Source organism: Meriones unguiculatus, chromosome 3, assembly GCF_030254825.1.
Source record: "Meriones unguiculatus strain TT.TT164.6M chromosome 3, Bangor_MerUng_6.1, whole genome shotgun sequence".
In the NCBI taxonomy this organism is placed as follows: domain Eukaryota; kingdom Metazoa; phylum Chordata; class Mammalia; order Rodentia; family Muridae; genus Meriones; species Meriones unguiculatus.
Genome location: NC_083351.1, coordinates 158,103,778 through 158,125,705, shown reverse-complemented (window position 1 = coordinate 158,125,705; position 21,928 = coordinate 158,103,778). Strand labels below are relative to the sequence as shown.

The window sequence follows — 21,928 nt, the reverse complement described above, 5'->3', positions numbered from 1 at the left end:
GGGTGCAGTCGCCAGCTCGCCCGGGCCGCCGCGCACTCCGCCTCCGCGCTCAGCAGCGGGAACCGCAGCGGCTCCAGCCGCCGGGCTCTGCCCCGCTCCCGGCCCGCGCGCCAGCCCGCTCCGCCCGCCGCACCGCCCCCGGCCGCGCTCAGCCCGCAGCGATTTGACTTCCCTCTGCCGGCCTCTCCAGTCCTCTAGATACGACCGCTCGCTGCCTCTGCTCTCCTCTCCTCTCCTTGGGTGTTTGCAATACCACGTTTGCTCTACTCCTCTCTCCTTTATCCATAGTCACCCTGCTTGCATTTTTTTTTCATTCCTTTTATTTTATTTTATTTTAAGGGAAAGCATCATCTTGACATTATGTGACTCATCTTCTTTAATCTCGTCCGTGTCAGCACTGAAGACTGACAGGGAACCTTCACCACTACTCCAACCGTGCTGGCACTTTAAAAAAACATCAGAATTCTGAAAAATAAAGAACAAGAAAAAAATAAAATAAAACAAAACAAAAGTCTTAAGAGGCAAAAGAGCGGGACTCGGGACCCTCCGCAGATCCTTAACTGAGCCCACCCAGGACTGTCTGCATTAGCCATCAGAACTCCTAATTCATCTCCTCCAACTGAACGGGAGGGCGACAAGAGCCAGCAGCAAACTTCGGCGGTCTCTGCGGATCTATGATTCCCGCATTTGAAGGGGTCGAGTGCCAGCAGGCGTAGGACCCCACCAAGAGGAGGAGTCCCGCGTCTCTCTCGCTTCTCCCACTAAGCCTGAACCCTAGCCTGAACCACGCGGGACACAGGAGGCAGAAGAGGGTAGTAGAAAATGCGGGGCTCCGGGCCCCGCGGTGCGGGACGCCGACGGACCCAGGGCAGAGGTGGCGGCGGCGACACCTCCCGCGTCCCTGTCTCCCTGGCAGGCTGCTATTCCGCACCTCTCAAGGGCCCCCTCTGGACGTGCCTTCTCTTGTGTGCGGCGCTCCGGACCCTCCTGGCCAGCCCCAGCAACGAAGGTAGGCATGGAGGTGGGGACCGAATGCCCCCCGGGGTGGATGGGTGAGGTGGAGCTTGAGTCACCGGGTCGCAGCGCTCCAGGCGCCGCTGCCTAGGCTAAACCTCGCTCTTCATGTCCAATTAACGTTTGTCCGCTTTTTGCTGGCGTTTCCGGATCTCTGTGGTATCTTTGGTTGCATTGTTTGACATAGCTGCAGAGCGCTTGCCAGGCGAGAAACCTGACTGTGGACTGAGACTGGTTGGGGGCTGGGAAGTTAGAAGCCTGATGGAAAGAGGTCTGAGACCCAGGCTGGGAGGTTGGGTGCGGTTGAGTCCTGGGAACCTGGAGAAGTGACACATCCGGCTTATTTAAGAAGGCGACGGCAAGGCTCGTAGGATTTGTGTGTGGGGGGGTTAAAAACCATTATTTGTTGCTGGTGTTGGAAGACTAAGTCGGGGTGGCTGGTGCTTTTATTTGGGGGAAAGTGCCTGCCCCACAGCTGCTACACAAGCTGGGTAACGAGAGCTTTGATTTCTGTGGGAAGGGATTGTGAAGGGCAGAAACTGATGGATGCTCTTCTATTTGGGGGTTCACTAACACTCTAAAGCAAAGGTAGAGGAAGGCGGGAAGGTGGGATGGTGTTGGGATAGTGTGGATGTTAGGAAGTTGCTCATGGATCCCACTAAAGCTTATCTGGTGAGAGAAGATCTGCCCTAGCCAGAGGCACCAGCTCTTCAAATACAGAACCCTCCTGTCTCCCAATTCTTTCTTTGCTCTGGGCTGTTTTGCCTTCCTCAGGGAGAGCTAATCCGAAGGCAAGAACACCACCTGTACTGTTCTTTCACTTGAGCTGGTCTCCGTCTCTGAGAGACCAGTCTTGCTCCATTCTATGGCCTCGCCCAGGGTCCTTTCAGCCCCTTCACGTTTTTCTCCTCTCTTACACTTCAGAGCTTGCTCTGGTCTCAGCTTAAAGGCTCACGCCTTCGCTCCGGGGAGGGTGGAGCATGTAGAAAGGCGCTCAGGATCTCAGAGCAGATTCTCCCTACCAGGAGACATCAAATTCCTGTCCTCTTGTGTAGAAGCCTTGGCTTTTAGCTTTGGGCTGTGGATGAGACCCCCCCCCCCCCGGGGGTGTAAAACCTTAAATAAACCCTTGCGCTTGGGGACAGGAGACGCTGGACCAGAAAGATGAAGTAGCAGCAGCAGAGTGGTGTATGCCCTCGTGACTAGCATGGATTCAGTCTGCAGGAGAACACGCTGACCTGGTAGCCCCAGTGCTGCCAGTTCCTAAGGAATCCTGCGAAAGCAGGGCAGATGGAGACTCACACCCCATCGCACTGACAGTCTCCCTATCTTTATTATTAAACATCTGTTCAGAGGAATATGTGTATCTGTCGATATCTGTTGTTAATAAGCCATTCTAAGACAAACAAGTTGCATTTTTTTTCTGTAAAGTTTTTTTTACATGATGTTTTGTTTGTTTGTTTAGTTTAGACATTGACCTTTTATTAACGTCTTATGTTAAAACCATTAGATTAGAAGTTCACAGACTGTTAGAGGGCTAATGCACTGGAGGAGGGTCTTTGGGGAAGGAAGGAAGAGGAAGGAGAGGAGGGAGGAGGGAGGAAGTAGGAGGGAGGAGAGAGAGGCTTTTAACTGTTTTATTCCAACCAAAGGGCCATCCTGATTGAACTGCAAAACGATTTAAGGGTAATGTCATCCATCCTTTCCTCTATATAGTAATTTCAACCCCCTTTCTACAACCCCCTTGCTATATATGTGATGGGGAAGGGAAATGGTCTCCAGGAAGTCTCTATAAGAGAACTGAAGAAATAAAATATCAGGGAGTGTAACACCTAATGTGAATGAGAGCCAAGACTAAGGGGATGAAAAACAAGCATAAGGAAAAGGCAGGAAATAGGGAAATAGCACAGGACACCAAAGTGCCCTAAGCAAAACTTGCCTCTCTTGTGGAAGAGAGCCTGGCTAGCCTCAGCTTTTCCGCCCACAGGTTGCACAGTCTTCCCCAGCTAATAAAACACACAGCTGATTTGATTACATGCAGATAAAGGTTGGAAGGTCTAACAAAACCAAGCTGTGCTTTACCCCCTCATACTCTGAAGACATCCAGATTCAAGTGTGCCTGCTGTTTGGGGAACATTTTGTGATGCATAATTAAAGATTTAATATTAGTACTCCTTGAGGTTGTTTGTCCAATTCATTCCTTCACTACCCAACAGGGAGTCATCTTTAATCCCATCCCAGATCCTCCCGTTTTGTAAAATCTGGATTCTTTTCAGCTTTACATTTTCTATACCACTGCTTCTAAAGGTGGAGCAGTGACATACAGCAAAAGATTCCTAGCATCAGTCTTCATTATTTATTTAATGAATAAAATGAAACATACTGTTCATTTTTTTCCATTTTATGGAAGACCTTTGGAAGGTCAAGTACAAAAATATTTGATAGAAATGGTCAAGTTATTAATAAGTTGATTCATAAAATTTATAAAATAACAAAGTTCCTGTCTGCCACTTACAGAAATGCTTAGTGATTCCTCAGTAATACATGTGTACATATACATTATACACATATAGAGTATACAATACACATGATATGATTATGTGATAAAATGTCAGACAAGAAGAAATACATGTGAGTTATCATTTGTTCTGGTTATTTCACTTATTTCCCGAAGCTCATCTTTCATGGATAACCGTATTCTAAACAAATTACACAATCAATATTTATTCATTTGAACTGTATAGGTATAAATCACACTTGGAAGAAACACTTAATATACATTAAGATGGACAAAGTTTACTAAAAAATAATAATAATAATTACGAGCATTTTTGCAGGATACTAATTTCAGACTGATCCAGGAGGGTAGCATTAGTAAGTGCATCAACAAGTGAACAGTTCTAAGAAATTTAATAAGTGAAGGGGCTGTGCCAACAATTCTGAATTTTTGGAGGTGGCCCTGAACTTATTCAGTAACTGCCACTTTTTGCTGTCTGGAGATATATTTGTAAACAAGCATTATTTGACAAGTGCTTTTCTCAGCAGGGATTCTTGGCCAATTACTGCTGAACAGCTCTGCATTGAAAATGATTCACCCGCAGTGAATCAAGCTTAATTCATTGAAGCTACAGTCAGTAATGCCCCAGTAAAGTGCTGACAGTTGTTAGCAGTTTGTATTTGAAAAGTCCAGTTACTTGTCTCTGAATGTTTTTATGTTAGAGAAGTGGGAGAAAAGGTTCTTGGATAAGAAACAGAAGGGGAAAATTTGCCTAAAATGACTTGAAAGACAATCATAAAATTGTAAATATTTTCACTGGAAAGAGACTGAAAGTAAAGTTTGTTTAAGGATTTTTTTTCCCCTTTGGCATATAATAGGACCAGGCCCATAAAACATATCTAAGGACACAATAGACTTGTAAAACTAAATGGCTTCATTTTGTAGCCCTGTCTTCCTGCTGTAATTCATTTCCTTTTAGATTAACCGGCAGGACCTCACAGAAAAGGACAGTAAAATCATTCCCTCACCAGGACACTACTGAACAAGAAAAGAGAGCCATTACATCCCTTTGAATCATAGATTGTTGGAACCAGAAGGGACCATGGAGAGTTTTGGCTTTTTGCTTAATAAACCATGAAGGTTGGGGGTGGGAATCTTGACATTTTAAGCTCTTTCTTGGTATCAGGGTGACAGGTAAGATTATTTCATTTCCTTATGTAAATCAGAAAAAGTAAAGATAACAGTTCCTGGGCTTACAATATAGTGATTTTTTTCCTGTTGTTTTATCCATTATACAATATATTTAGCATTGATTTAAAAAGGGCCCACATTCTGTTTATTCGTTTGTCTGGTTGGTTGGTTGTTTTTTTCTGATTGCGTATAAACCAGGTCACTGGAAAGCCTATGCATGAACTCTTATCACTGAGCCCAAGTGCTCACACTTTGATACCTATAAATGTACCATTTGCCATATTTATATGCTCACAATAGTTTATGAATTATGAGCATTCAGAGTACATGGCAAAAGTACAGAGAATATCAACCCCAAATGGCTTAGCTATTTGTAAACAAACATTCCCAAAATATTTGATTCAGTATTTTGAGACAGGGTTTTGTTATTTCCAGCTATTATGTCGCCTGGCTAACTTTATCAATTATCTTTTTTTTGGTGTGCTTCTCAAGATATTCTCTGTAATGGTTAATTTCTCTTTTATTTCAGGAAAGCAGTCTACAATTTACTATAAAAATAGACCATGAAGGTACATGATTTTATTAACTAACGGTAGCTACTTATTTCTTTTATGGGTCAAATTTTACTCTTTAAAAAAAAGTTACTAACTTTGCCACCAGCAATTGAGGAGGGACAGCTCATAGACAGCTCAGTCTCCACGTGGGTTCCCTAGTAAAAGAAGAGACAGTCTCTGACATGAACTCAGTCACCTGCTGCTTGATCACTTCTCTCTGGTAGGGGTACCTAGCCAACCCACAGAGGAAGAGGATCAATGCAGTCTTAATGGGACCTGGGGACCTAATAGGCTAGGGTCAGACAATAGAGGAAGAAGACTTCCCTATCAGTAGACTAGGGGAGAGGGATAGGAGTGGAAGAGTGAGGGAGGGTGGGACCAGGAGGAGATGAGGGAGGGATAAATAGTTATTATTATTATTATTATTATTATTATTATTACAGTAAAAAAGCATTACTAACTTACTTTAAAAGCCATCTTTTTCATTTAAATTAGCAGATTTACTTTATTAGTGAATGGAATGACTTTTAGTTAGCTGAGGTAGTTATCTAAATATGACAGTTTGAAATCTTACACTTTTACAAGAATTTTCATAAAGTATCAGAATTAAATGAAGTATGAATGTCAAAATTTACCTACTAATCACTAAAACTCCATCATGTTTATTTGCATCATAAAGAGAAACTATAAATATACATAGTCATGAGGGCTAAACACAGAGAAGGAGACCTTAGCAACTCAGAGAATTCTTTGTCTACAGTGGGTTCACTTTCATAGGGGCAGAAAGGCTCATACTGACTTGCTTGACCAACTAAAAGCTTACTAAGTTGTTTATGAAAATTAATATTACCAAAAGTATGGGTACTATAGTCTCTTGTATTCTTGCACACAAGTAATTTTAAAGACTGTTGATAACAAAACATATACTCTATTTGAGTCTCAAAATAAGTGTAACACCACATGCATCCATGGTTTATATAAAGTTAGGATTCAAAACAAGCTCTAAAGATTTTGTAAACACAGAATAAAATGATTCATAATTTTAAGAAACAGGTTAATAACACTTACACTTAAAAATAACTAGGAAAAGGTACTTACTCAATGAAACGAATTACACATGGGAATAGTACATAGAAGATTTCCTGTGTGGAAAAAAACAAACAAACATATTTTAAGGCATTGTATAGCTTTACTATTAAAAGAAACTAATTTAAGCACCTTATTACTTTAGTGCTTTTTGAAATCTGTAATTCACTATAACAGTCTTGCTCCAATATTGGTTTCACTGAAAATGTTTAATACGGAATATAAAATTTTAGAAAGGTTGTTTTAAACTTCAAAAAACTTCAAATCATAAGTTTACAGGAAAGTATCCTTTTGTTTTATATCTTTGTGTTTTTAATATTTATGTGGTAAGACTAGTAAAACAAGAAAATTAGTTTCTTTTTTTTCTGACAGTTGGGTATTCAGAGTCAATAAAGTAGATTTTAAAGTTTTGTACAGGACAAAAATAGATGGCAGTGTAAGACTTCTAAGTGTATATTTTGCCATCTCACACTCGATAATCCATCCATTTACTTATATCGTGAATATTTTAGACAATGAGAGTAAGATCACCTACGCTATAGATTGTGCTGTGAAATAGATAAATTAAATCAGGTTATAAATGGTATAGCCAATCTTAAAAATAAAAAAATTAACTTTTTATTTCTCTCAAGTTGTAAATCTCGAGCATGAGTATTTGTGAATTTCCCCCCAATGGGATAAATTTCATATATACAAGGTATTTACCCAATCCTAATGTATTTATCACATCAGGCAAAGATAGTAATATAATTAAAATTAATATTAAATAAAAGAATATAAAAGTGAATGTTTTAAATATAATTATTTTTTTACTTCATGGCAAATAGTTTCAAGTATCTATATAAATTATTTCAGTGTCATCTAAATTACTATTAATTTATATTTTGAGCTACTGCTTGTGCAAAGGCAAATGAAGAAATGAAAATAAAAGGAGTTTTCATATATGTAACATATATGTATTAGACCTAGTAAAGGTCTAGTAATTTATAGAATATTGTGTGTCTTTTATTCAAAGCTCATTTTTTTAAATCAGATATCCCTACTAATAATTGCAGATTTTGCAGTCATAAAAGTTTAATGTAGTAAGATCCATACTATAAGTTTGTAAATTTTTTTTAATCTTGATGGTGACATTTATTAACTGATATTATATTAGTTTGGACTTTTGAAATGGTTTCTATCTTTTGTAATTTCCAGAAACCGTAAAGAATCATGTCTGACATATTACCTGAAAATCTGAAAACCCGTGTGTATGAATTTTGCCTTTAGAGTACCAATTAGTTGTGTTCCATTTAAATAAAACCTAGCAGGTCTGGGCATAATTAAACTTCACTGTAGCTCTTCTTTTCCTATAGGGCACACAGCCTTTAGTCTCTTATCACCTATGAAGTCCTTTATTAATATCACTTGAATTATTTCCTTTACAATGGGAGAACATACAATCCTTTGTTGAATGGGGTAGTATCTAGGTCATGCCTTCTTCCTTCTGTAGTTCTCAGTGACTATTCATGGTTTTAATCTTTATGCATTCATTTAAGATTGAATAATAACTTTGCTAGGATATAAGTGAATGTGCCAAAGATTCATGGAAAGGTTGTAGCAAGACTGAAAGGAAAGCAGGGAACAATTTAAATATGTTATAATAAAAACTCAATAATAAAAGCTTTAAGTTCTTTTAAAATCTGTTTTAAAAAGAATATACCATTCATACTTACACTTATATTTTAATTTATATTTGATTCTTCGTGGCTCTGAAGATACAACAGTGTGAAGAGAAAAAAGGAACTCTTTAGTTCCTATTACTTCCTACATTTAGAGTTTTATAGTTCTTATATTTCTTTGTGAGATCAATTGTTTACTTGAGTCATGCCAAACACTTGTGGCATTAGACACACCACAGATCAAGTAAATGGGATTTAAGTGTTTGTGATTCTTCTAATTATATTTCTCTGTCTGGATTATTGCCCAGGCCATCTTCTCCATCAGTTAAGTTTCTCTTCAGTTCTAAATAAACTGGGCCATAGCTTTCAGTAAATGATTCTGGAAAAAAAAAATCCTCTAAGAGCCAAAACCTGAAGGTTGAAATATTTTGCATATGCTTTGTGAGAAAATGTTCTACTTGGAATCATGTTTCAGGCTAAGTATTGGGTGACGTGAAGAAAATACAGTCTGTTCTTTTACTCAAAGCCTGGTGCTGTCTTTTTTCCTCATAATAATTTCAGACTCTTATTTTCATCTGTCATATCCCTTTACTTCATTCCTTTCTTCCCTATGGAAGGCAGCACAAGTTAAGAGGGTCAGAAACCATGCCTGCTGTGGTCGGTACCCCCCAAAAGATGTCACAATTTCAAAATGGATGTTAAGAAGATGAGACGTTTTTCTTAATTAAAATGAAGAATCTTCTACCTAAATAATAGACTGGACCAAACTCAATTATCTGCTCTTTACTTAATCCAGAAACCAGAAATAGAAGTTTTAAGATATCTCTCTCAGCTTTGGATTTCTTAAAAGGTAACTCACTTACTTTGTCTTGGCAGGACAATGTCAGGATGTGCTAATGTCTTTTCTGTGGAAAGACTAACTCAGCAGGTAAATCCAGCTGGCACCAGTTCAGCCCCTGCAGTCCCCAGCAGGAGCTTGCCATGAGAGCCAAGTTTAGCTTTCATCCAGAGCCCTTCTCTTCAGTAATGGCTACAGAGGTGGCCGAGGCTTTTCCCAGTGCTCTGTACGATAACAATGGACCTTTTTTTTTTTTTTTTTTTCATAGAAGGGCTTCAGTAGAGACAGTGTAGAAGGTGTAACTCTGCTCCTAAGAGCAGCAGCAATCCTTCTGCAGCAGGGAATACTGACGAACTGCTCTGCTCGGAAGACTTTAATGATACCTAGTTTGAAACCATAGTTTTTCCTGGAGAGGAGATGGGGAAGACACAGCAGAAACAAAACTGAATAACTTTTCTAAAATTGCAGATGTGGTTCATTGCTATTTATTGAAGCCTGGGAAACCAAGTAAACATAGGCGATTTCATAGGTAAAATATCAGGGAGATGAAAAACAAAACAAAAACAGCCAACAAACAAACTTTGTTTTGAAACCAAACGTTTTTATTGGTGCTAATTTCCATCACTTACAACATATTTTTGGTAGTTTATTTTAGTTAGTTGTAGTTCAGTTCACTTGTCTACAATAGGGTTGTTATAGTGAATTTTACATATCTCACATAACTGTAGTAGGGGATAAATTGAATGATGCAACTTTTTTTTTTTTTAAGATGGAAAATAACTTTATTTGTTCTAAGGAGTAGCCCAGGGTCTCCTGAGAACTTCTGAAACTGCTTCTTGGTGCCAGCTGCCTTGGTGACCTTGAGCATGTTGAATCGCAAGGTCTTGCTCAAAGGCCTGCACTCTCCCACGGTGACAATGCCGCCGATCTGCACATCCCTGAAGCAGGTGGACAGGTACACACACATGTTCTTGTGGCACTTCTCGAAGCGATTGTACTTCCGGAGGTAATGGAGATAGTCTGGGCGATGACAATGGTCCTCTGCATCTTCATCTTGGTCACCATACCAGACAGGATTTGGCCTCGGATGGAGACATTACCAGTGAAGGGCCTCTGTGGGCGTCCTGAATCCTAGACCGATGTTTTGTAGTACCGAGGGAGGTTTTCCTTGCTGGTTTCTCCCAGCAAAACCCGCTTCTTGTTTTGAAAGACTGTAGGGTGCTTTTGGTAAGCATGCACAGTCTGAATGTCAGCCATCTTCCCTGCAGCTTGAGAAAAACAGAGTCCAACCAGCTCCTTATTCATTATGCCTGAAGCAGCTTCTTATATGGTAGAACTATATACAAAAGAAGGTCATGAGAAGGCACCGGAAATCCAAGATTGGAGGTGCATAAATGTCCTCAGTAGGCCATGTGTTTGTGTGCTACATTGAGTCATGATAAAAGTTAATGCTGAGAGAAGTTCCATAAAAGAATAAATAATACAAAGACTATCTTGATTTTTCAGATTTAGCAGAAATGTGTGGATCTTAGCGATCTTTTGATAGTGTCTAATTTGCATGGTGGTAGTCATTATTGTCACTGAGCCCTATTTTAATTTCAATCAGTTTCCCAACTATGCTATGTCTTGCATGATAGCTAAGAATGGGGAAGCCGCGGAGACCATGACATTGTAGCTCTGCCGTGTGTCATGAGATGTCAGGAATTAGTCCCTGAAGGTTCTACATGGTAAAAATGGATATGTTAGGGGTTATTCATAGAATTGCTATGAAATGAAATAATGTACCTATGCTGCTGAGTAGAATTGCTACAGCTAAATAACAAGTATCAGTTATTCTTTTTCACACAACATGGGATATACGGTATTTGAGAAATTATCTCTTAGTCACAAGTCATCATCTTCCTTGAATTGGAAGACGAAAAATATCCCGGACAGGGAAAACAATCTAACATAAGGAATTGACAATATATCCCACACAGCTGTGCAAAATAAAAATGAACCACATGTCCCAATTCTCTGCTATATTTTTATAAAAATCTAATGACAAATCTGAGGTTTAACCAGGAAATAAAGAAAAAGATAAGTGCAAGTATCATGTACTATCAGTGTGTGTTTTACTTTGAATTTTCACAAAGAACAGATTCTTTTTTGTAAGCCACAAGACATATCAAGGAATATCTACAAACATTTTGAACACTTTGTCATCACCTTATAGTCTTAGGATAATGCTTAGATATGCTCTAATATGTTACAGATTTTCCATTAAAGTATACATGTGTAAAACATAAAACATAAAACTTACATAGTAAGTTTATATACAGTAAGAAGATGATTAAATTAACTTCCCCTGCCCCAATTTTGAAACCAGAAAGCAGGGAAAATACTTAAAGAACCTTGATATGGATCTCTGACTCCTGATTCCAGTTTTAAATACAGTTTTCAATTTTCATTTCCCAGAACACTTATCTTTTTAGTCACATGCATATTAAACATATTTCTTGGAAATATGAGTAGGTTTTGTATTTCCAGAAAGGTTTTAATATAATTACCAGAAGACTGTTCTTTTGCACATAGGAGACCATAACAAAATATGAGAAAGTTTGGAGCATATCATTTGGTTGTAACATTACATTGCTTGTGTGTCTAAAATTGCATATTTATGAATGCACATGCTTTCTTCAAGAATTACAGCTATTATTCACTTTTGATTCATCATGTGTCATGGTTGTGATTTACATATAGTTTGTTTTTCTCTTAATGAGATAAGGGAATCCTCATAATTGTCATTTTATTTTTGAGGAGAGTGAGTTAGTATGTAGTTAAATAACTTGTCTCTGTATATTTGTGTGAAAGTGAAAAGGCTTTCACTCAAACTCAGGCACTCTGGCTTCAGCCCTTTTCTTGTCAACACATTGTGCAGAGGGAAGTTCTCTCAACAAGTGTCTATCGTCATTCTTACTTCTGTCATCACAGTACAGTATTCTTTTAAAGACAACGATAAGTGCAATCAGAGTGCCTAGGACAATAACAGGTGAAACTTTGAAGGCTTGCTTCCCCACACTCACTAGTCACTGATAACCATATTATCATTAATACACTTTATCAATGTACGCACATTTTAGACTTGCACACAGTTTTCTTTATGGTCCAGCTTTCATTAGCATGCATGGAGCTCTCTTCCTACATCTTTCCTTCTAGTTGAACACATATGTTTTTTTGCTTTATCAACTTATCTCTGGTATTTTTGAATATAAAAATGCAATCCTCACACCAAGCCCATACTATATTTTAAATCTATATTTTAATGTCAGTAATCTCTTTAAGAATTTCTTCTCAAAACAGTGCTGTCTATTGCAAGAACACTGCTCATTGCTCTGCTAGGAATACAAAGGAGCATTGAAAGTTTTATTCAACTTGTCACACATTTCACTTTCTAGGAAGCATGCTTCATAATAAAAAATATAGCCTGAAGATTCAATGGGAAATGGAGGCAATTTTTATCTTTACTGCATGTCAACTATCATGTTTTGTCTCCCCTTTTATGGGTAATATAAAATAGGACATTTTGTAATAATTTTGAAAGTTATTTATACTACAAAGGTATATTTTTGCCTATGAATCTCATTAAAATACCCTTATTGGTAATATTACAGGAGGCTCTGCAATAAGAAAATATTATTTAATTTTAAATGCTAGATAATATAAAAAGCAAACACTTTCTATCTCTAAACTGATTACCAAATCTATAGATGTGCTATGCAGAAGCAAGTAAAGAGACTCTAGATCTTGGCTCAGACTGTTGGAGCTGCGAACCTCTGGCAACCTAAACAGCTTCTCCGCATCTGTTTTCTTGTCTGTAAAATGGGAATGTTATTAAAACACAGTTTAGAATTTTACAGACTGAGTTCATATCTTTGAAGCACATTTTAAACTTTTATGGCTTACCATAGGACAGTATTAAATATTTCACGTTCAAAAGCACTGGCCTGCCATTGAACATTTGGCACAACATCAGTTAGTGAGTGTTGTCTTCTTTGTTCAAAATGGAGATACCAGAAGAAAGGTAAATGACTGCAGTCCAGTAGCTAAAAGATCCCTTATTTACTCCCTGTGTAAAGCTTTCCAATGGACCTCCAGTAGGATTAGGTTAAAAATAAAACCATAATTATGAGTGTAGCATAATCATTGATTTGCCTCAGGACCATACCTCCTTTCACTTTCCCATGGTTAACCTAGGAAGGAGATTGAACTACCTTGTTCTCCGTGACGCCAAGTCTTTGAACAATGTCATCTACACCTGCATGCCCACCCTGTGTATTGCTACATTTTTAAAAAATATTTGTATTTATTCACTTTACATCTCTATCTCAACCTCCTTCCTTTTCTCCTTCAGGTCTCACCCTCCCACCTTCTCACCCCTTTCTTTCCTCCCCTTCTCCTCAGAAAAGAGGAGCTCTTACCGAGTATCAAACCTCCCCAGCACATCAAGTCACATCAGCACTAAGAGCATCCTCTTCCTAACAAGAGAGCCCAATTAGAGGAAAGTGATACAAAAATAGGGAACAGAGTCCATGTCAGAGACAGCCCCTGCACTAATTGCTAGGGAACCCTCTTGAAGACCAAGCTGCCCATCAGCTACATACGTGTATGGGCTCTAGGTCCAGTCAATGTGTACTGTTTGGTTGGTGGTTCAGTCTCTGTAAGGCCCCATGGTCCTCAGTTAGTTGACCCTGTTATCTTCTTGTGGAGTGGAGTTCTTGTCCTTTCCGAGTTCCTCTATCCTTCCTCCAACTCTTCTACAGGACTCCCGAAGCCTAACGTTTGCTTGTGGGTCTCTGCATCCGTTTCCATCCGGTCCTGGGTGGAGCCTCTCAGGGCAGTTATGTTAGTCTCCTGTCTGCAAGCATAGCAGAGTATCATTAGTAGTATCAGGGGTTGTCCCTCTCCCATGGAGCGGGTCGCAAGGTGGGCCAGTCACTGTTTGCTCCCTCCCTCGATCTCTGATCTATCTTTATTCCTCCTCACCTTGTAGTCAGGGTAAATTTTGGGCCGGAGATATTGCTAGAATTTTATCGTAGGTCTGTCCAGTCAGAATTGCCCGAGCTTGAGTTCCCATTTTCATTCCTGATGTGTGCGGCCTGTCACTTGAAATTGTATTTTCACTTGTTTATGCACATTGTAATCTTTATTCAGAATACAAATACTATAAAAATAAAAGCTAATCAGGGAAACAATTCTGTGAGGTTGGATTTCAACACAAACAAAGACCTTACAATTTTCCAACCAAAACAATTTAATTCCAACAAAACTGACAGCAGAATATCTTGGGTTTCTGTATTTATTTGAGGCATCACTGTGGAGAAAGCATTGTCTGTCTGGAAGCACATTGAGAGCTAGATCCAAAACTTAATTCTCCATCTGGAACACCAGTGAAGTACACTGCACTCCATAAATCTATGTTTGATGAATGAATACTATGAAGTAAATTCTTTAAGTGACTTAAAGCTACTATTTTTACAAGCAATTCCTTTTCATCATCTTATTCTCTCATTGGAAAACCCATTATAACTCTTCCTATATCCAAAATTAACAGAACTTAGAATCTCTTTTGTATTTATGGTTGTCAGCCTAGCTTTTAATGGATGAGCCATCTCTCCAGACTGATACTCCAACCAAGGACATTGCATGGAGATAACCTAGAACACCTGCTCAGATATAGCCCATGGCAGCTCAGTGTCCAAGTGGGTACCCTAGAAAGGGGAACAAGGGCTGTCTCTGTCATGAACTTAGTGGCTGGCTCTTTGATCATTTTCTCCTGAGAGGGAAGCAACCTTTCTAGGCCACAGAGAAAGACAATGCAGCCAGTCCTGATGAGACCTCATAGGCTAGAGTCAAATGGAAGGGGAGGAGGACCTCCCCTGTCAGTGGACTGGGAGAAGGTATAGGAGGAGAAGAGGAAGGGAGGATAGGATTGGGAGGGGACAAGGGCCTACAACTGGGATACAAACTGAATAAATTGTAGTAAAGAAAAAAATAAATACATTTATAAAAAAGAATTTGTTTTATAAAGCCTCTAGTAAATTGAATTAAGGCTGGGCATGGTGGCACACACCTGTGACTCCAGCAATTAGGGAGCAGAGGCAGGCAGATCTCTGTGTGTGTGAGGCCAGCCTGGTCTACAGGGCAGGGCAACCAAGATTACACAGAGAAACCATCTCCTGAAACAAAACAAAACAAAAGAGAAATAAATAAAATTGAAGGGTTACCAAATGAAAGATTCCATGTTCCACCAACCAAAGTAAATTAATACCAGCATACATTCTATCAAAATAATTTACTTCATATTTACAAAATGTATAACAAAGATTAAATATCTACAGAGAACCATATATATTAGAAATATTTTTACATATATTGTATTTAGTACTTTGTGATGGAATCAAACACTACTTTTTTTCACTTATGGTAAATTTTTAGCATTCATGCAATTTGACTCACTATACAATTTTTTTCTACTCAAAGTATAACTTAATCTTACAACTAAGAAACAATTTATACAAGCCATCTGTTTGTAATTTTGGGAAATGGAAGGAATTACTTTTATATTAATTTTGTTTCCTGAGTATATTCACTGTTACATACTTTATGAAGTACTTTAGATTTACAGCATCATGGGAATTCTAAATATTAAATGGAAGATGTCAGGAAAATGTGTGTCAACCATTGTGTGTATAAAATAGCATTGAAGCTTACATGGCAAATAATTATCTTTTCGACCTTAGTTTTGATAGTTTATGGGAAGTTAGCTTAATTAAAATCCTTCCAGAGGAAAAAGCATTTTGATTTGTTGTAAAATAGTAGGAACTAAATAAAGTATCAGATAAATTTTATTTTACTGTTATAAAATTATTTAAATTAAATCATTTGATAGGTAGGAAGGGTGAAAGTACTTCTATGAAGACTTATTGCATAATCTTTTTCAATTCTTAAACTACCCCAAAGATGCTGATATTGTTAATATGGAGGAAAGCTGATTTTGGTATAGTTCAGTAATTTCTAGTGTGTTATAAAGTAAAGCACTTAATATGATAAAGTGTCTAAGTTGCTGAAGCACTTGACTGTATCAATGTAGCCAGATACTGCATTCCTCTAAATTTTATTATTATGATGATTTGTTTTTTAATTATGCTAATAATTTTCAAGGAAGGAATCATATGTTAGAAAAAGCTTGAGCCTCAGCAAATATAACTATCCACAAGAATAATATGAGTACATGAGTACAGGGACATAGAAAATACATATTGAGAAATTGTAACTACCGTCAATACTGAGGCACTGTCATGGAAATTTTAAATTTAGATTTGAGTTACACAGCTCTTACTTTTTGATAGAAAATCTGTCAGTTCATCAGAAAACTAACTTATTTCTGACCCTGTGATTTGAAAGAGGATCATCACATTTTTGTTTGGGATAGTGAAATACAGCATACATAGTCATTTTTAGTTTCAAAATATGTGGAGCTGATTTTCTGATCACACACACACACACACACACACACACACACACACACACACATATTCAACATTTTCCAAGGGTATAATTGTTTTTTTTTTATCTAAATCTTACTTTTCTTCCTATTCTTTTTTCTACTCTTATTTGTCCTCCTTCACTTTTTCCTCTCTCATCTCTTTTTCCTCTCTCTCCTCTTTCTTTTCCTCTTATAACTCTTCCTCTCCTTCCTTCTTTAACTATTGCAGAAAGTTTCACTGAAAATAATTCACTATAAAACCCTAGCATCTAAGTACTAATTTCTTATATTTACAGGTTTTCTGGATGCAGGTTTACATCTTCTTTCTCTTTGCCTGAATGAACATCAAAAATTTTCTCCTTTGAAGCTCATGGGTTCTGTTTGCAAGCTACTGTGCTAATATGGAAGAGAAATGTTGTATACTAGACAGTGTGATAGAATACTGACATATATTTCTAAAAATGGCAATAAAATTAAACTGCAGTGAATAATATAGACTACTTTGAAACAATTTTTTTCACCCAGAAAAAAAGCAGAGGTGCTTATCATAGCCAAAATAAGAACACAGTTAAATGTACCATGTCTGAATGCCAAAACCACCATCATATATATTAAAACATTTCTACTGAAAAAACTCATATGCAGTAATTGACAATATCAGAACATCTGTAACAGTTATTTTTACATTTTTGAAGAACTTTGCTTTAAACAGAGAGAGTCAATATAGGATATGTGGATTAGAATTCCTCCAATCTATAATGACATACCTAGCAAGATCAATTGTTGCTTTTGAGAGCCACTGCGGTTTGATATCACCACCACAACTCAATTGTGGGATAGGAACGTGCATCTTGTTGGACTAAGTGATAGCGCAATGTTTAGGCTGTCCACTGTTAGTTTAGTGTAGACATCTCATAATAGATGAGAAACAGTGTGCTTTCTAGAGCATGGTCTTCACTCCTCTTGGTCTGATCTTCATACTGGTGCTTTTAAAAGGACCCAAGGCATTTATCTTTTAAAAATCTTTCTGTTGATTCCAGTGTGGAAAGTTTACATTAATTTTGGTTCATCTATTCATGAGGAAAAACATTTTGGTTTGACTCATCATTTTGGAGATTTTGGTTGTGATTAATTGACCTTATAATTTGGTGCCATGGTGAAGTGGCACATCATGATGGATGAGGAAAAGTGGAACAAGCTATTCATCTCCTAGCAGTGACTGGAATCCTACTGTGTTAGTTACTTTGCTCTGATCAAAAGCTTGAGCATAACCACATAAGCAAGGACATGATTATTTTGAGTCACAGTTTGATGGGATAGTCTGGCATCACAGAGAGGCCCGGTGGCAGAACTGTGAGAGGGTCTGTCACATAAGGGTCCATAGCCAAAAATCAGATGAAGATGAATACTGGTACTCAGGATATTTTCTCCTTTATATGCAATCAAGGACCCCAGCATATTGGGGGATGACGCTGACATTCAGGGTGGTGCCCCCACGTCCAGTTATGCCTTTCTTGAAATACAGTCATGGAAATAATTGTAGTGAGGACCCATGGTCATCCTGAATCCAGTTAAGTTTACAATGAAGTTCCATTACAACTGTCTTAAGATTTTATTGCTGTGAAGAGACACCATGGCCACTGCAACTTTTTAAAAGGAAAACATTTACTTGGGGTTGGCTTATAGTTTCAAAGTTTTCATTGGCAGGCAGCAGGAAGACACATCCACTTTGGACATACCTTGAGCATCTGAGGCCTCAAGGGCCCACCCCAAGTGATTCACACCTACTTCAACAAGGCACACATCTCAGTAATGCCACCTCCTATGAGCTTGTGGTTGGGGGGGGGTTCTTTCAAACCACTGCATTCCATCACCTAGCCAACATATACTTGCCTCCTTGTCACAATTCAAAATTCATTTAATCCAACTTCAAATTTCCCCATAGTGTATAGCAGTTTCAAACTTGTTTAAAACTTCAAAGTCTCTTCTGTACATACATTCATATAATCTCTTAACTGTAACCTCTTGTAAAATCAAAATGAAAAAGCAGAGCACAGGCTTCCAAAATATAATGGTACAGGCCATACATTAAAATTCCAGAAGGGAGCATAGTGAGGGCATACTGAACAAAAGCAAGACCAAAAGCCAAAAGCCAGCTGAGAAAACTCCAAACTCTGCACCTCCATGTATGATGTCAATACGCTCTTCATAGCTCCAACTCCTTTTATCTTTGTTAACTGCAACACATGTTTTTGGTTTTTTGTTTTTTTTTTTTTTTCAAGCTGGTTCCACTACCTGTTAGTGGATTTCCAGGCACCTCCAACATCTTAGAATCTCCAAGCAATGAGGCTTCACATTCGCAGCTTCACATAATGGCCTCTGTAGGCCTCCATATACCTGTCCTCAGCAGCTTTCTGTAGCTGTCTATAGAGGGTGATTCCATAACTCCTTTCTTGTATCCTTGACTCTAAACTCAAAGAACCATGTGCTAAAGCTGCTAAGTTCTTCTGCTTGATGTGGATGGAACTTGGTCCTTTCATTCAATTTCATCTTCACCCAGCTTTGTGGTTTCAGTGCTTTCCTTCACTAATTAAGGTTTGTTGTCCTGAAGCTCTTATAGATCTGACTGACCTCAAATTCAGAGATCAGGCTGCCTCTGACTCCAGAGTGCCTGGATTAAAGTTTTGCATCACTGCACCTGGCCCCAAGCTTTTCTTAATTCCTTTTCATAAACTGAAAACTTAGCTGGGTGGGTTTTTGTCCTGAGGTCACCATTCCCCTTTATTACATTTAAAATAGGGATTTTCCTTAGTTTGTTCACCTCCTTGAACATAGGACTGAGCTCCATTCCACTTTCTGGTGGAATTTTCTCCTCAAATTGTACATTTTGTCTAACTTTCCTTTCTCAACCTGCTCCTTTTTATTTTATTTTATTTTTTTATTTTTTATTTTTTTATCAGTTACATTTTATTAACTCTGTATCCCAGCCGTGTCCCGATCCCTCATTCCCTCCCAGTCCCTCCCTCCCTCCCTCATCTCCACCGTGTCCCTTTCTAAGTCCACTGATAGGGGGGACCTCCTCCCCATTCATCTGATCCTGTTTTATCAGGTATCTTCAGGACTGGCTGCAAAGCCCTCCTCTGTGGCCTAACAGGACTGCTCCTCCCTTCGGGGTGGGGAGACCAAAGAGCCAGTCATTGAGTTCCTGTTAGAAATAGTACCTGTTCCCCTCACTGTGGGAAACCAATTGGTTACTGAGCTACCACAGGCTACATCTGAGTGGAGGTTCTAGGTTATATCCATACTTGGTCCTTGGTTGAGTGTCAGTCTCAGAAAAGACCCTGTGCCCAGATATATTTGGTCCTTGTGGAGCTCCTATCCTTTCCCCATCAGACTAACTCCCCTTCTTTCTTATGATTCCCTGTACTCTGCCAAAGGTTTGGTCATGAGTCTTTGCTTTGAAAACACTGCTAGTTAGAGTCTTTCAGATGCGCTCAGTAGACTCCTGTCATACGTTCAATGCACATCCCATCTGTCTTTCTAAATGAGGATTGATCATCTTACCCCATGTCCGCTCAATTGATTATCTTTTTTAGGTGTATAGATTTCATTATGTTTATCATATCTTATAGGTCTATATAAGTGAGTATATCCCATGTTTGTCTTTCTCCTTCTGGGATATTTCACTCAGAATGATCTTTTCTAGATCCCACCATTTGCCTGCAAATTTCATGATTTCCTCCTTTTTGATTGCTGAGTAGTATTCCATTGTATAAAAATACCACAATTTCTGTACCCATTCCACCGTTGATGGACATCTGGGTTGTTTCCAGGTTCTGGCTATTACAAATAGAGCTGCTATAAACATGGTTGAGCAAGTGTCCTTTTTGTGTACTTGAACAAACTTTGGGTATATACCTAGCAGTGGTATAGCTGGGTCTGGAGGAAGCACTATTCCTATTTGTCTTAGAAAGTGCCAGATAGCTTTCCAGAGTGGTTGTACCAGTTTACATTCCCACCAGCAGTGGAGGAGGGTTCCCCTTTCTCCACAACTTCTCCAGCATGTGTTATCGCTTGAGTTTTTCATCTTGGCCATTCTGATGGGTGTAAGGTGATATCTCAGGGTCGTTTTGATTTGCATTTCCCTGATGGCTAATGAGGATGAGCATTTCTTTAAGTGTTTTTCTGCCATTCGATATTCCTCTGTCGAGAATTCTCTGTTTAGCTGTGTTCCCCATTTTTTAATTGGATTACTTGGATTGCTGCTTTTCAGCTTCTTTAGTTCTTTGTATATACTGGATATTAGTCCTCTGTCAGATAAAGGGTTAGTGAACCTTTTTATTATAGATCTGTATAAGCATGGCCACTAAAAAACACAGGGCACAGCCCACACTGGTTGTTTTGAAATCTCCTCCTTCAAGTTAATTAATTCAAAACTCTTCAGTTTAGCCTCAGTATGATTATCTGGAACAGAGCAGAAAATAGCTACATTCTTCATTAAATTATCACAAGATTAGTCTCTAGGCCACATCCTAGCACCCTTCTCTGAAATTGCTTGAGCCAAGCCTCTATAGCACAAATCACAATCAGAACCACTGTCTTCCATGTTGTTACTAGGATGGCCCATTAAACCCACTTAAAGTATTCAACTACTTTTCTAATCCAAAGTCCCAAAGACCACATTCCACAAAACGAGAGCATGGGTAGGTCTGTCGCAGCAATACCCAACTTTTGGCACCAACTTCTGTCTTAATTAGGGTTTTATTGCTGTGAAGAGACACCATGATTTGAGTAACTCTTATAAAGAAAAACAGTAAATTGGTTTTGACTTGCAGTTTAGTTGTTTAGTCCATTATGTTCTTGGTTGAAAGCATTGTGGCATGCAGGTGAACACTGAGCTGGAGAAGGAGCTGAAAGCTCTACATTTGGATCATCAAACATCAGAAAGAGACTGCCACACTGAGTGTGGCTTAAACGTCTGTAACATCAAAGCCCAACCAGAGTGATAAACTTCTCAAACTTCCTCCAACAAAGCCACACTTACTCCAGCAAGGCCATACCTCCTAACAGTGCCATTCTCTGTGGGCCTAATGGGTGCCATTTTCATTTAAATCTCCACAACCACCTTTCTCTTCATGAACACACTCTTGATGACCAAAACACCACCAATTCATTGCCATCTCTTATTTCTACAGCTTTCCAATATTGATAGGCTAGTAATAAGCCTTAAATATATGTACTTTTACAACACACTTTAAATCTAAAGTAAAGGGAGAGAGAGAGAGAGAGAAACTGACAGAGACAGAGAGAGACAGATGGGGCATATGGGGAGAAACATATATGACCGCTGCTCAGTAAAATGTTTTTTCTTGCTGATTTCATACAAGACAGTGTGAAAATACTATAAAGATAACTATGATATAGATATTTACAAAACAGAACTATATTCACAAGAGAAACAATACAAAAGAAAATGAATATTCTAATCAAAGTATCATACATTCAGTGATTTTAGCCCTTGATTTTCAGATTGATACACAAGGCATACAGTTTAATATT

At 38.6% G+C, this 21,928-nt stretch overlaps 1 protein-coding gene and 1 pseudogene across 10 annotated transcripts in view; one reads left to right on the top strand and one right to left on the bottom strand.

The window, feature by feature from the left end:
- Nucleotides 1-50: 50 nt before the first annotated feature.
- The window catches only part of Epha5 (EPH receptor A5), a 339,138-nt gene continuing 317,260 nt past the window's right edge, over nt 51-21,928 (top strand). For 3 of the 10 annotated variants that reach the window (XM_060380836.1, XM_060380833.1, XM_060380838.1), the window contains exon 1: nt 57-1,009. In XM_060380836.1, the coding sequence (XP_060236819.1) occupies nt 823-1,009 (187 nt within the window). In that variant the 5' untranslated portion in view covers nt 57-822. Of the gene's footprint in view, nt 1,010-21,928 lie in introns of all 10 variants that reach the window. The other 7 variants (XM_060380830.1, XM_060380831.1, XM_060380837.1 and 4 more) reach the window with 5 other exon arrangements.
- Nucleotides 1,131-10,098, bottom strand: LOC110543655 (small ribosomal subunit protein uS17-like; annotated as a pseudogene).